The sequence below is a fragment of the Microcaecilia unicolor genome, chromosome 3 (genome assembly GCF_901765095.1).
Source record: "Microcaecilia unicolor chromosome 3, aMicUni1.1, whole genome shotgun sequence".
Classification (NCBI taxonomy): Eukaryota; Metazoa; Chordata; class Amphibia; order Gymnophiona; family Siphonopidae; genus Microcaecilia; species Microcaecilia unicolor.
In genome coordinates, this window is record NC_044033.1 from 354,315,614 (window position 1) to 354,331,455 (window position 15,842).

At 47.3% G+C, this 15,842-nt stretch overlaps 1 protein-coding gene across 1 annotated transcript in view; it reads left to right on the top strand.

Annotated features, from left to right (window-relative positions):
• The window catches only part of PEX7 (peroxisomal biogenesis factor 7), a 295,842-nt gene that overhangs the window by 22,973 nt on the left and 257,027 nt on the right, over window positions 1-15,842 (top strand). The window contains 1 exon segment of the mRNA XM_030198517.1: window positions 13,268-13,418. Coding sequence (XP_030054377.1) covers window positions 13,268-13,418 — 151 coding nt within the window.

Consider the following 15,842-nt stretch of genomic DNA (forward strand, 5'->3'; position numbering starts at 1 on the left):
AAGTCAAAAATAGTATGTACCATACAGAAGCAAACAGCTAAAGAAAAACAATTGTTGAGATTTCTGGGAAAGGGAAACAAGGGACCAAAAAGTGCTGTGATCAAATATTCAAATTCAAGTCCTCAACCTGGATTTCATAATCAGGAGTCCCACAGGACTCCTCCATCTCTCCAATCCTATTCAACCTTATGAGGACCCCATTAGCCAAAAACACTCAGCAACTAAGGTCTAAACCCATTCATCTAACGATGTGACCATCTTTATCCCAATTGAAAATGACATCAAAGACATTACAGAGGAAATCAAAAGATGCTTAAACACATTAGAAAACTGGGCCACCGCATTCAAGCTCAAACTCAAAGAGACCAGACGCAATTCCTGGTAGTAACATCACCCTATAAAACTACCATACCCAATACAACAATAGACGGGATGGCCTACTCTCTCGCAGAAAGCCTAAAACTCCTGGGAGTGATCATTGATCAAAAACTAATGTTTGAACACCAGATTACAAGGCTGTAACAAACACCTTCCACACAATGTGGAAACTAAGAATCAGAAACAACTTCCTCACAAATGTATTCAAACTCATTGTTCAATTATTAGTTCTTACACACTTAGATTACTGCAATGCTGTCTACTCAGGATGCAAAGTGCAACTCTTAAAAGAGATTCCAAACTGCCCAAAATACAGCAGCCAGACTCATCTTCAGAAAGACATGATATGAAACAGCCACCCCCTCTACTACAAGCACTCCATTTGCTCCCAATCAAAGCCCAAATAACATTCAAATTCTGCACCTTGGTCTCGCACATAGTGCATGGCGAATCTCCTTAAGTCCTCTGAGACATGATCATTCTACCTCTTAAGAATACCCTGAAGGGAGCGAGGAACTACCTAACCCTTCACTATCCCAAATACCACAAGCTAATCTACATGTTTGTTCACTCAGCGAACTTCCCCTACCAAAGCTCCAAGATGTGGAATGCCCTCCACAAATCACTACGATCCTTAACTCCTGACACCAACTTTCGGAAACACCTCAAGACTTACCTGTTGAAAAAGTTCATACCCACAAAAAACAAAAAAGAACACACTAGCTGACTTTACCCCGGCTCTCTCCAAGTCAACCAACTGCTCCCTCACTCCCTAGCTAAGACCTCCCATTCAATCTTTTATGCACCAATCTAGTCTCTCAATCTGCATTTCGCCAAAACTCTATCAAAATGTAGTATTCTTGTTCCTTCCACCCCTAATCTGCATTTCGCTGAAACTCTATCAAAATGTAATTTGCTTGTTCCTTCCCCCCTCCTCCAGCTTCTTAAAATCTAATTCTCTACCTGTACTAACCAAATTTGTAAGCCACATTGAACCAAACTTGTTTAGAATATATGGGATATAAATGCTGCTATAAATAAATATGCAGATGATACAACATTTTTTTGAAATTGTTAAATCACAAGAGGGTTGTGAGAAATTGCAGGAAGATCTTTTAAGACTGGGAGACTGGTTATTCAGATAGCAGATAAAATTCAGTTTGGATGAGTGCAAAATGATGAATGCAGGGAAGAGCAACCCAAACTATAGCCTCATGGTTAGGCACCACATTAGGAGACATCACTCAAGGAAAGACTCTCGATGTCACCATGAATAATAGATTGAAATCCTCTGCTCAGTGTGTGGTGATAGTCAAGAACGCAAATAAAACACAGGCATTCTTAGGAAAGGAATGGAGAATAAAAAGAGAATATCGTAATGCTTCTATATTGCTTCATGAAGTATTGTGTGTAATTCTAGTCACGACATCTCGAAAAGGTACAGTGGAATTAGAAAAGATGCAAAGAAGGGCAACCAAAATGATAAAATGGATGGAATGACTGTCCTTTGAGGAAAGGCTAGAGAGGTTAGCTTGGAGAAGGGAAGGCTGAGAGGAGATGAAATCCTGAGTGAAGTGGAACATGTAAATACAAATTTTTTGTTTACACTTTCAAAAAGTACAAAAACTAGGGGCCATGCATTGAAGTTACTAAGTAGTAGATTTGAAATAAATTGGATAAAATGGTTGTTCACATCACACATAATTAAGCTCTTGAATTCTTTGCTTGAGGATGTGGTAAAAGCAGTCAGTGTAGCGGAGTTTAAAAAAAGGTTTGGACAAGGTCCTGGAGGAAATTTTCATAAACCATTATTAAGATAGAATTGGGGAAATCCATTGCATATCCTTGGGCTACGTAGCATAGAATCTTTCTACTTTTTGGAATCCTACAAGGTACTTGTGACCTGGATTGGCCTCTGTCGGAAACAGGATATTGGGCTTCATGGACCTTTGCTCTGGCCCAGTATGGAAATTCTTATGTTCCTAAGACTCATTAATGGAAGAAGCTGGGATGTATGCTTAATTTTTAGTAATAATTTCAGTACTTAATTACAAAACTGTTATTGAGATTCTCAACTCAGAGAGAGAGAGACCAAGGGAAGTCCTGTGAACTTGGAATAATAAATAAAGATTCTTTTAAAACGTTTTTCCTTTATGTATATATGTTTAGCTGATTGGTAGTTGAAGGTGAGTTAGATTCAAGTATTTATTTGTTACATTTTGTATCCCACATTTTCCCACCTATTTGCAGGTTCATTGTGGTATGTCCCTGGCTCCAGGGGCATGTCGGAGGCGTTACTCAAATTAATGTGCATTGTTATATAATTCATGGGAATGCACCTACATTTAGGCACAGGTATTTACACCAGGTTTCTCCGAGGACAAGCAGGCTGCTTGTTCTCACTGATGGGTGACGTCCACGGCAGCCCCTCCAATCGGAATCTTCACTAGCAAAGTCCTTTGCTAGCCCTTGCGCGCCCGCGCGCACCGCGCATGCGCGGCCGTCTTCCCGCCCGAAACCGGCTCGAGCCGGCCAGTCTTCTTTCGTCCGCACTCGGTTCGGTTGTGTTTTCGCCGTGTCGAGCCCCGGAAAGTCGACCTCGCGCGTCCTTTTTTCGACGTGTTTTTCTTCGGAAAATCCTCAAAAACTGTTTGGGAAGTGCTCCGGAAGCCCTCTCGGGTTTCATTTGCCCCTTCCCGTATTTTTCAGATTTTGCCCCGGTAAGTTTTCTTTCGTCGTCGGGGTAGGCCTCTTTTCGGCCTCGGTCGAGATTTTTCTCCCTTAAAGTTTTGGTGCTCACTTTTCGTCATTTCAGATTTTGATTTCGCCGGCGTGATTTTTCCGCCCATGACATCGAAGCCTTCCAGCGGCTTCAAGAAGTGCACCCAGTGCGCCCGGGTAATCTCGCTCACTGATAGGCACTCGTCGTGTCTTCAGTGTCTGGGGGCCGAGCACCGTCCTCAGAACTGTAGTCTGTGTTCCCTGTTACAAAGGCGGACTCAGGTAGCGAGATTGGCCCAGTGGAACGTTTTGTTCTCGGGCTCTTCGTCGGCATCGGCACCGGGGGCATCGAGTGCATCGACGTCGTCAGCGTCCAGACCTTCTTCCTCGGCTGCTAGTGTATCGGGTGCATTGAGGCATCGAGTCTCTGCATCGGCGCTGAGGCATCGGACGACTGCATCGACGTCGGTGGTACCGGGACCTCGTCTGCTGATGTCGTCGGACGGTGGTGCATCGTCTGGAGTGCAGGTGAGGGCTGTCCATTCCCCTGCTGGTGGCGGTGAGCCTTCGGGTGGGTCTCCCCCTACCCTGAGGGCTCCTGCGGTACAGCCCCCCCGAGATCGACCTCCTTCGGCCTCGGCCCCGAGGAAGCGACGGCTGGATTCTACGTCCTCCTCGTCGGTGCCGGGGAGCTCCGGTGACATGCTTCGGAAGAAGTCGAAGAAGCATCGACACCGGTCTCCTCCCCGTGTCGGCACCGAGAGCTCTGGGTCGCCGAGGGAGTCGGCACCCAGCAGGCATCGGCACCGAGAGGACCGCTCACCCTCTGTTCAGGAGGTGTCGATGCGCTCCACTCTGGACAGCCCGGAACAGCCTCCACGCCCGGAACAGGTTCTGACGTCGACGCCTGCATCGACCTCTCTGCCTTTCTCTGCAGCCGCTCTGAACGAGAGCCTCCGGGCCGTTCTCCCAGAGATTCTGGGAGAGCTGTTGCGCCCTACCCCTCCGGTACCGGCGGTGCTTGCGCCTCCGGTACCGTCGAGCGTGGCGCCGGCTGGCCCATCGCCCGAGGTGAGGTCCCCGACGTCGGTACCGCGTGCGGTGCCGACTGCGGCCACCTCCCAGGAGGGCTCCCCGACTACGTCGGCGGAGGGAGCTTCGCCGATGCGGGCGAGGGAGTCTACCTCTCGACGCCCCCATCGTGGACGTGGCTCCATGGAGTCGAGTCGGGCAAGGTTGCAGACACAGGTTCGTGAACTTGTGTCTGACACCGAGGGTGAGGCCTCGTGGGAAGAGGAAGAAGACCCCAGATATTTCTCTGACGAGGAGTCTGAGGGTCTTCCTTCCGATCCCACTCCCTCTCCTGAAAGACAGCTTTCTCCTCCTGAGAGTCTGTCTTTCGCTTCCTTTGTCCGGGAGATGTCTACGGCCATCCCCTTCCCGGTGGTTGTGGAGGACGAGCCCAGGGCTGAAATGTTTGAGCTCCTGGACTATCCTTCTCCACCTAAGGAAGCGTCCACTGTTCCCTTGCACCATGTCCTAAAAAAGACATTGCTTGCGAACTGGACCAAGCCACTAAGTAATCCCCACATTCCCAAGAAGATCGAGTCCCAGTACCGGATCCATGGGGACCCAGAGCTGATGCGCACCCAGTTGCCTCATGACTCTGGAGTTGTGGATTTGGCCCTAAAGAAGGCTAAGAGTTCTAGGGAGCATGCTTCGGCGCCCCCGGGCAAAGACTCTAGAACCTTAGACTCCTTTGGGAGGAAGGCCTACCATTCTTCTATGCTCGTGGCCAAAATCCAGTCTTACCAGCTCTACACGAGCATACACATGCGGAACAATGTGCGGCAGTTGGCGGGCTTGGTTGATGCGCTCCCCCCTGAGCAAGCCAAGCCTTTTCAGGAGGTGGTCAGGCAGCTGAAGGCGTGCAGAAAATTCCTGGCCAGAGGGGTGTATGACACCTTTGATGTTGCGTCCAGGGCCGCTGCTCAAGGTGTGGTGATGCGCAGGCTCTCATGGCTGCGTGCCTGTGACCTGGAGAATAGACTCCAGCAGCGGATTGCGGACTCGCCTTGCCGTGCGGACAATATTTTTGGAGAGAAGGTCGAGCAGGTGGTAGAGCATCTCCACCAGCGGGATACCGCATTCGACAAGTTCTCCCGCCGGCAGCCTTCAGCATCTACCTCCACAGGTAGAAGATTTTTCGGGGGAAGGAAGACTGGTCCCTACTCTTCTGGCAAGCGTAGGTACAATCCTCCTTCTCGACAGCCTGTGGCCCAGGCTAAGCCCCAGCGCGCTCGCTCTCGTCAGCAACGTGCGACTCAGCAAGGCCCCTCGGCTCCCCAGCAAAAGCAAGGGACGGGCTTTTGACTGGCTCCAGCAGAGCATAGCCGACATCCAAGTGTCAGTGCCGGGCGACCTGCCAGTCGGAGGGAGGTTGAAAGCTTTTCACCAAAGGTGGCCTCTCATAACCTCCGATCAGTGGGTTCTCCAAATAGTCCGGCAAGGATACACCCTCAATTTGGCCTCAAAACCTCCAAATTGTCCACCGGGAGCTCAGTCTTACAGCTTCCAGCACAAGCAGGTACTTGCAGAGGAACTCTCCGCCCTTCTCAGCGCCAATGCGGTCGAGCCCGTGCCATCCGAGCAAGAAGGGCTGGGATTCTATTCCAGGTACTTCCTTGTGGAAAAGAAAACAGGGGGGATGCGTCCCATCCTAGACCTAAGGGCCCTGAACAAATATCTGGTCAAAGAAAAGTTCAGGATGCTTTCCCTGGGTACCCTACTTCCCATGATTCAGGAAAACGATTGGCTATGCTCTCTGGACTTGAAGGATGCCTACACACACATCCCGATACTGCCAGCTCACAGACAGTATCTGCGATTTCAGCTGGGCACACGACACTTCCAGTACTGTGTGCTACCCTTTGGGCTCGCCTCTGCGCCCAGGGTATTCACAAAGTGCTTGGCTGTAGTAGCAGCAGCACTTCGCAGGCTGGGGGTGCACGTGTTTCCATATCTCGACGATTGGCTGGTGAAGAACACGTCCGAGGCAGGAGCCCTGCAGTCCATGCAGATGACTATTCGCCTCCTGGAGCTACTGGGGTTTGTGATAAATTACCCAAAGTCCCATCTTCTCCCGGCGCAGAGACTCGAATTCATAGGAGCTCTGCTGGATTCTCGGACGGCTCGCTCCTATCTCCCAGAGGCGAGGGCCAACAACTTGTTGGCCCTCGTCTCGCGGGTACGAGCGTCCCAGCAGATCACAGCTCGGCAGATGTTGAGATTGCTGGGCCATATGGCCTCCACAGTTCATGTGACTCCCATGGCCCGCCTTCACATGAGATCTGCTCAATGGACCCTAGCTTCCCAGTGGTTTCAGGCTGCTGGGGATCTAGAAGACGTGATCCACCTGTCCACGAGTTTTCTCAAATCCCTGTATTGGTGGACGATTTGGTCCAATTTGACTCTGGGACGTCCTTTCCAAATTCCTCAGCCACAAAAAGTGCTGACCACGGATGCGTCTCTCCTGGGCTGGGGAGCTCATGTCGATGGGCTTCACACCCAAGGAAGCTGGTCCCTCCAGGAACGCGATCTACAGATCAATCTCCTGGAGTTGTGAGCGATCTGGAACGCTCTGAAGGCTTTCCGAGATCGGCTGTCCCACCAAATTATCCAAATTCAGACAGACAACCAGGTTGCCATGTACTACGTCAACAAGCAGGGGGGCACCGGATCTCGCCCCCTGTGTCAGGAAGCCGTCAGCATGTGGCTCTGGGCTCGCCGTCACGGCATGGTGCTCCAAGCCACATATCTGGCAGGCGTAAACAACAGTCTGGCCGACAGACTGAGCAGGATTATGCAACCTCACGAGTGGTCGCTCAACTCCCGAGTGGTGCGCCAGATCTTCCAAGCGTGGGGCACCCCCTTGGTGGATCTCTTCGCATCTCGAGCCAACCACAAAGTCCCTCAGTTCTGTTCCAGGCTTCAGGCCCACGGCAGACTGGCATCGGATGCCTTCCTCCTGGATTGGAGGGAGGCTCTGCTGTATGCTTATCCTCCCATTCCTCTGGTGGGGAAGACTTTGTTGAAACTCAAGCAAGACCGAGGCACCATGATTCTGATTGCTCCTTTTTGGCCGCGTCAGATCTGGTTCCCTCTTCTTCTGGAGTTATCCTCCGAAGAACCGTGGAGATTGGAGTGTTTTCCGACCCTCATCACGCAGGACGAAGGGGCTCTTCTGCATCCCAGCCTCCGGTCCCTGGCTCTCACGGCCTGGATGTTGAGAGCGTAGACTTTGCCTCTTTGGGTCTGTCAGAGGGTGTCTCCCGCATCTTGCTTGCTTCCAGGAAAGAGTCCACTAAGAGGAGTTACTTCTTTTTATGGAGGAGGTTTGCCGTCTGGTGTGACAGCAAGGCCCTAGATCCTCGCTCTTGTCCTACACAGACCCTGCTTGAATACCTTCTGCACTTGTCTGAGTCTGGTCTCAAGACCAACTCTGTAAGGGTTCACCTTAGTGCAATCAGTGCATACCATTACCGTGTGGAAGGTAAGCCGATCTCAGGACAGCCTTTAGTTGTTCGCTTCATGAGAGGTTTGCTTTTGTCAAAGCCCCCTGTCAAGCCTCCTACAGTGTCATGGGATCTCAATGTCGTTCTCACCCAGCTGATGAAACCTCCTTTTGAGCCACTGAATTCCTGCCATCTGAAGTACTTGACCTGGAAGGTCATTTTCTTGGTGGCAGTTACTTCAGCTCGTAGAGTCAGTGAGCTTCAGGCCCTGGTAGCCCAGGCCCCTTACACAAAATTTCATCATAACAGAGTAGTCCTCCGCACTCACCCTAAGTTCTTGCCAAAGGTCGTGTCGGAGTTCCATCTGAACCAGTCAATTGTCTTGCCAACATTCTTTCCCCGTCCTCATTCCTGCCCTGCTGAACGTCAGCTGCACACATTGGACTGCAAGAGAGCATTGGCCTTCTATCTGGAGCGGACACAGCCCAACAGACAGTCCGCCCAATTGTTTGTTTCTTTTGATCCCAATAGGAGGGGAGTGGCTGTGGGGAAACGCACCATATCCAATTGGCTAGCAGATTGCATTTCCTTCACTTACGCCCAGGCGGGGCTGGCTCTTGAGGGTCATGTCACGGCTCATAATGTTAGAGCCATGGCTGCGTCGGTAGCCCACTTGAAGTCAGCCTCCATTGAAGAAATTTGCAAAGCTGCGACGTGGTCATCTGTCCACACATTCACATCTCATTACTGCCTGCAGCAGGATTCCCGACGCGACAGTCGGTTCGGGCAGTCAGTTCTTCAGAACCTGTTTGGGCTTTAGGATCCAACTCCACCCCCCGAGGGCCCTGTTTGTTCTGTTCCAGGCTGCACTCTCAGTTAGTTGGTAAATTTTTTAGGTCAATCTCAGTTATGTCCTCGCCGTTGTGAGGCCCAATTGACCATGGTTGTTGTTTTGAGTGAGCCTGGGGGCTAGGGATACCCCATCAGTGAGAACAAGCAGCCTGCTTGTCCTCGGAGAAAGCGAATGCTACATACCTGTAGAAGGTATTCTCCGAGGACAGCAGGCTGATTGTTCTCACAAACCCGCCCGCCTCCCCTTTGGAGTTGTGTCTTCCCTTGTATCTCTTTTGCTACATATGAGACTGGCCGGCTCGAGCCGGTTTCGGGCGGGAAGACGGCCGCGCATGCGCGGTGCGCGCGGGCGCGCGAGGGCTAGCAAAGGACTTTGCTAGTGAAGATTCCGATTGGAGGGGCTGCCGTGGACGTGAGAACAATCAGCCTGCTGTCCTCGGAGAATACCTTCTACAGGTATGTAGCATTCGCTTTTCAGTGGCGTAAATGACCGCACCTAAATGAAGGCATTTTCCCAGGTCTAATGTACTATTCTGTACACCACACCTAACTTTGGGAGCATTATATAGAATAGTGCTAAGTGCTTTGTTTGGATGCATCTAGATTTTAGACACAATTTGCAGAATCTGACTCTTAGGCAATTCTATAAGCGAGTGCCTCTATTTCAGCGTGCTGATGCCGTGCAGTGAGAGTCTATTCTATATCATCATCTGGACACCCAGATTTCTGTAAGGCAGTTGTTCCCAAACCTGGTCCTGGAGGCACCCCAGTCAGTCAGGTTTTCAGGATACCCTTCATGAATATTCATGAGATAGATTTGCATGCAGTGGAGGCAGTGCATGCAAATCTCTCTCCTGAATATTCATTGAGGATATCCTTACAACCTGACTGACTGGGGTGCCTCCAGGACCAGGTTTGGGAACCACTGCCTTACAGAATACTAGCCTAACCCAGTATCAGAGCGCCTTACCTTTGCATGGCCATGGTTACACCAACCATAGACTTGGCATGACTGTAGTTATGAAAAATTGGAAAGGGTGTGCATAAATTAGTAAATTATGTGCATAAATTGAAGCCCTGCCAATGCTCCACCCATGTATACACCCCACTTGCATTTTGGCACTATGCCACTTACATGCATCATTACAGAATTTCACATTTGCAGGTAAGTGTACATCTACGCATGCTAGTAACACTATTCAGCATCAACGACAGGAAACTGTCAAATGTCCTTAATGATGCTGAGACTATGGATTTGTGAAGATAAATAGAACTGTTAAAAGAGGGCCGGCCCAAGACAATCTGCCGCCTGAGGTCTGACATCTCCCCCCTTCCTTCCTCAACACTCTTCCCCGAGTTTACCTTTTATTTTCTTGTTTTTCAAAAGGTGGTTGCAGCAATTCCCATAGGCTGCCCTGTCGTCAGTCCTGGCCTGCCTCTGAGGAAACAGGAAGTTATGTTAGAGAGGTGGGCCACAGTAGAGAGGATGGGACCGGCAGCAGGGTAGCCTATGAGAATCGCTGCGCCACCTTTTGGAAAACAAGAAAATAATAGATAAATTTGAGGAAGGGGGTTGGAGAAGGAAGTGCGTGGAGGGGCGATAGACCTCCACCTCAGTTGGCCTAATGGTAAGGCCACCAATGCGTTAAAAAATTACTCTTTTGTTTACAAAGCCGCGCTAGCAGGTGGCGGTGCAACTTTGGGGCCCTTATTTTTTTGTTAGATTAGCATTTTCTGTTTCCTTATCTGAGGGCTAGGGGAGAGGGTTTATTAGAATTTGCTTATGATGAGATGGGTTTAAATGTCTGGCGATGAATGGCCTAGTGTGCTTGAGACTGTCCTTTCTTTTAATGGCGTTCTTTTCTTACCTGTTGTTTTTAATTTTGGATGTACACCGCTTAGATCTTGAGATTGTACGTTAAGCAATATAGCAAGTGAAAGAAACTGTAACTGTTTAAATTTGAGGGGTTTGACTATTAAAGCTTATAAACATTGTTCCAGTATAATTTTGAAAGAAACAGGAAACCTCTTTTGTAACATTATATTTTGCCTTTGATAAGAAAACTCTGGCAATTTTCATCTAACTCCGAATGAAGTAGTGAGTGGAGATTTTTTCTGACTGATGATTATAATGAGCTGATTGATGACAGCAGCGAGTACTTAAAAATAGCTCTTGTGGACTGAGGTCTTTTTTCTTCACTCTCCTAAATTTTTTTTGGAATCTTGTTATTGTGCCAGATTTCTTGTCACAGGGAGGTGGACTTTTTTTTTTGGTGTTTTGCAGTTTTTAGGTCTACCTTCTCTTTTGGGTGATTGAAATTGCCCATTATTATTGTGGAGTGGAGGAGTGTCCTAATGATTAGTGCAGTGGGCTGAGAACCAGGGGAATTAAGTTTGATTCCCAGTGCAGCTTCTTGTGACTCTGATCAAATCACTTAACCCTCCATTGCTCCAGGTACAAACTTAGGTTGTGATCCCACTCGGGACAGAAAAAAAAGTACCTGTATATAGTATATGTAAACCGCTTTGGTTGTACCCACAGAAAGGCGGTATATCAAATCTATGACCCTTTACCTTATTAAAAAAAAATTGTTAGTTTCCCTAATTTCTGTTAACATTTTAATATCTGTCTGTTCTTTCTGCTTAGGTGGACGGTAGTATAATTTTACCTTTTATACATGGAATTTCTATCCATACGGATTCCGAGGTGTATTTCGTGTTCTGCAGAACATTTAGAGGCATATTTTCAAAGCACTTAGACTTACAAAGTTACAGACTGGTTCCACTCTGGTTAAGGTGGAGCCCATCTTTCCAGAATAGTTTCCCCCATCTGTATAATGTTGCCCAGTTCCTTATACAGTAAATGTAAAACCTTTCTTTCTGCACCATATCCTCCATGTGTTGAGATTCTAGAGCTCTGCCTGTCTCTTGGGTCCTGCACGTGGAATGAGAAATACATCCGAAAAGCTACCCTGGAGTTTCTGGATTTGAACTTTATACCTAAGAGCCAAAATTTGGCTTCCAGAACCTCCCTTCCAGATTTTCCTATGTCATTGGAACCCACATGTACCAAGACAGCGGGCTCCTCCCCAGCACTATCTAAAGTCTTATCTAGGTGACACTGAGGTCTGCCTCCTTCACATCAGGCAGGCAAGTGATCAAGTGATCATCATGTCCACCAGCCACCCAATTATCTATATACCTAATGATCAAATCTCCAACTAAAATGGCGTCTTAACCCTGCCTTCCTGGGCAGAAGTCCATGGAGATGCATCCTTGGTGTGAGAGGATATGCATTCCCTGGAGGGCAGGTCCTGGTGACAGAATCAATTCCTGTCTCTCCAAGGTGATACTCTCCCTTTAGGTGACCTTTTCCTTTCATGGCAGAAAGAGGTTGCCAGACTGGAGGTTGGACTTCTCTGTTATGTCCCTGTAGGCCTCCTTTATATACCTCTTTGTCTGCCTAAACTCCTCCACGTCTGCTCTCTAGCTGTCAGCTTGCCTAGTGCACTCATCGCTGTGGTGATCCTCCTAGAATTCTGCAGTCTTGGGTCTTAAATTCAGCAATTAGCTAATTAGGTCAGTGGTTTTCACTCCCAGTCCTCAAGAGCTGCTATCATGTCATGTTTCAGGATATACCTAATGGTTATGAATGAATTCGATTTCATTGCATACTGCCTTCACCATATTCAGATCTCTCTCATGCATATTCATTAGAGCTATCTGGAACTCCTGACTTGTTGGTGGCTCTTGAGGACTGGCAGCAAATGCTGCTGCACTAGGCGCCACCCTTGCTTAATTGCTTTAATGCTCTTCTCCCCAAGGGTAGGAATATTGCCTCCAGCCCTTGCTTATCCCTGGCTGACCTGGGGTGCAGTAGACCTGTGCTGGGAGTTGAGCTTGTGTCTCTCCACGGGCAGCACACAGCACTGAACCAGTCTTGTTTTAATTTTGGCTTAAGTCTTTCTGTCATTTTTTTCTGTTTGTTTAATGTGGAAGATTTTTTTAAGCTTTTGATTGTGTTTCTTCCTTCTATTCTTTTCCCTAGTCTCTTCCACTGTGTGTAGTTTAGTGAAATTGAAAGTGCCAGTCATGAAATTTTGGTCGCCCATCATTTTTTCACCCCTTACTGCAGTGATGTCTTTTGAGCAGGGGAAGAGTCAGTCTGATTTCATTAGTAAACTCAAGCTTTAGCTAGCAAATGTTTCATATTCAGGTGCACCCTTGTACCAGGAGATGAAGTGCATTACCTTAGTGATGAGCCTTGCCCGCCGTAAATTGCGGGAATGTCAGACATGCAGTTGTGTTCAGATCAGGGTCTTCTGTATACAGACATGGACAATCTGCCTCCTGCGAAGGGTCAAAGGGTAAAGTGTCGTGGATTTGATATGCTGCCTTTCTGTGGTACAACCAAAGTGGTTTACGTTTATTATATGCAGGTACTTTCTCTTTTCCTGGTGGGCACACAATCTAAGTATTGTACCTGGGACAATAGAGGGTTAAGTGACTTGCCCAGAGTCACAAGGAGCTTCAGTGGGAATTGAGCTCAGGTCGCCAGGTTCTCAACCTACTGCACTAACCATTAGACGACTACTCCACGCCGATATCAAAATTCCATAGTCCCTGACTACTACAGATTTCTATAAAAGGCAAGGCAGAGTCATCTATTTCAGAAGTATCTTCATTTCAAAGTGAAGATACTATAAACTGGGATAGAAGAGTGACTAGGGCATCCAGTTAGAGCTTTGGTAGACAGTCACTTATGGAACATATGCTGAATGACTTGGTTGTTTCGGTTCTAGTTTTGACTGGAATGATGGCCTGTTTGATGTGACATGGAGTGAAACCAATGAACATGTGCTGGTCACGTGCAGTGGTGACGGGTCTCTACAGCTCTGGGACACTGCAAAACCTGGAGGTCCACTGCAGGTCTACAAGGAACACACTCAGGAGGTAAAACCAACAAACCCTGCCCCCCAAACCTTTCCTGGTTGGAATATTTTTCTGTGTATATTACAGTGATTCTGTTAAAAATGTGATACATCTTCTGCATAGAGACCAGAAAGCTATTGATGATTCACATAGTGCATTCCTCCTCTCCCCTGTGGTACACTGTGAAGAAACAGTGTGTTTTAAGCCCGTAAAACGTATTGAATACTTTCCTGTCTTAAGTATGTCAGAAGTGTATTTCTCCTGTTTGGTCAGCAGATGGTGCATGTTTATGCTTAAAGCTGTTACAGAGGACTGACTTCTCTTCCTTTCATTTGGCACACAGATAATATGAAGTGCCTTGCAGTGATGTAACCAGTTTTTATTTGAAACTTGACTGTTATGAGCTCTAATTGGCCTAGAGTTTTGAAATTACTCAGCAGATGCTGGCTGTTGCTTCAGTTTCAGCCTGGGAGAAGGAGAGAGAGATCTCTTTTGCCGAAGCTGTGTGAACAGATATATGTCCTGATCTCCCCAGGTACTTTCTAGGAAGTAAGCAAGTGTTTCGTTAGTGTTATGATTGAGCCTTATTTCACTTACCTGTTATTGTTTGCCAATTACACTATTTTGTTCCACTGTTCAATATTTTTAAGCGAATAAGTTCACCCTGTTTGTCTGAACTGATAAAGAATCCTGGTGGTTTGTGGAGTCTGTGAGTGCTTTCTGGGAACTGTGGGACCACTGGGAGTGTGGCTTCTGTAACCTAGAAATCTCTGAGGATAATTGGAGAGTGGGAGACTCGCCCAGAGGCGGTTGTGACCCAGTTGGTAGGAGGAGGGTGCTAGTGTAGAGTACAAGCGGCAGGTTCAGGTGGACCTGAGCTGTGCTGGGGCTAAACCCTCTAAGTGGCTGCAGGGTAACCCCAGGTGGGTGGCTAGGCATTTCATGACACACCCCAACCTTGGCTCCTCATTCCATATCCCCTTCCTGGGGAATGAGCTCTGACCCTGTTTCCAAGGTTGTGGACTCTTAGATCTTTATGTATGGGACGCTGGTCCACAGTTTATTCCTTTAGCTTCACTATCGGAAGATATTGGGTTCTACTATAAGCCTTAAAAGCTGATGACATAATTTGTATCATCCTGTTGGTGCAAAGGATGAGCCTAGCAGTGGGTAATTGTTTTTTATTTCTACTGAGGGGAATGTGGGGACAAATCACATTAGCCAAACCTCAGAAAAGGAAAGGTAAATGGGACTTGATATACCACCTTTCTGAGGTTTTTTTCCAACAACATTCAAAGCGGTTTACATATATTCAGGTACTTATTTTGTACCAGGGGCAATGGAGGGTTAAGTGACTTGCCCAGAGTCACAAGGAGCTGCAGTGGGAATCGAACTCAGTTCCCCAGGATCAAAATCCACTGCACTAACCACTAGGCTACTCCTCCACTCCAGAAGAGGAACGACAATGAGTGAGAAGCATAAAGAAACAAATTAACACTTTACATAAGTATTGCCATACTGGGACAGACCAAAGGTCCATCAAGCCCAGCATCCTGTTTCCAACAGTGGCCAATCTAGGTTGCAAGTACCTGGCAAGATCCCAAAACAGTACAATACATTTTATACTGTTTATCCTAGAAATAAGCAGTGAATTTTCCCCAAGTCCATTTTAATAATGGCTTATGGACTTTTCTTTTAGGAAGCTAGTCAATCCTGTTTTTAAACCCCGCTAAGCTAACTGCTTTTACCACATTCTGTGGCAAACAATTCCAGCGTTTAATTACATGTTGAATGAAGAAATATTTTCTCCAATTCATTTTAAATTTACTACTTTGTAGTTTCATTGTGTGTCCCTTAGCCCTAGTATTTTTGGAAAGAGTAAACAAGTGATTCATATATACCCGTTCCACTCCACTCGTTATTTATAGATCCCTATCATATCTCCCCTCAGCCGTCTCTTCTCCAAGCTGAAGAGCCCTAGCCGCTTTAGCCTTTCCTCATAGGGAAGTTGTCCCATCCTCTTTATCATTTTTGTCACCCTTCTCTGTACCTTTTCTAATTTCACTATATCTTTTTTTGAGATACAGTAACATTCTATTTGTTTTCTTAGCCGCCGTTACACATTGAGCAGAGGGTTTCAACATATCATCAACGATGACACCTAACTCCCTTTCCTGGTCTGTGACTCAATGTGGAACCTTGCATTACAGACCAGTAAGCCTTATGTCATTGCCGGGCAACACTATAGAAACTATTATAAAGAAGAAATTTACTGAACATATATACAAACATGGTAATGGAACAGTTAACATGGATTCAGCCTCACCAATTTGCTACATTTTTTGAAGCTGTGAATAGACGTGGATAAAGGTCCCTCATGAGAGATTCCTGAGAAAATTAAAAAGCCATGGGATTGAAGACAGTGTTCTAGTATGGATCAGGACC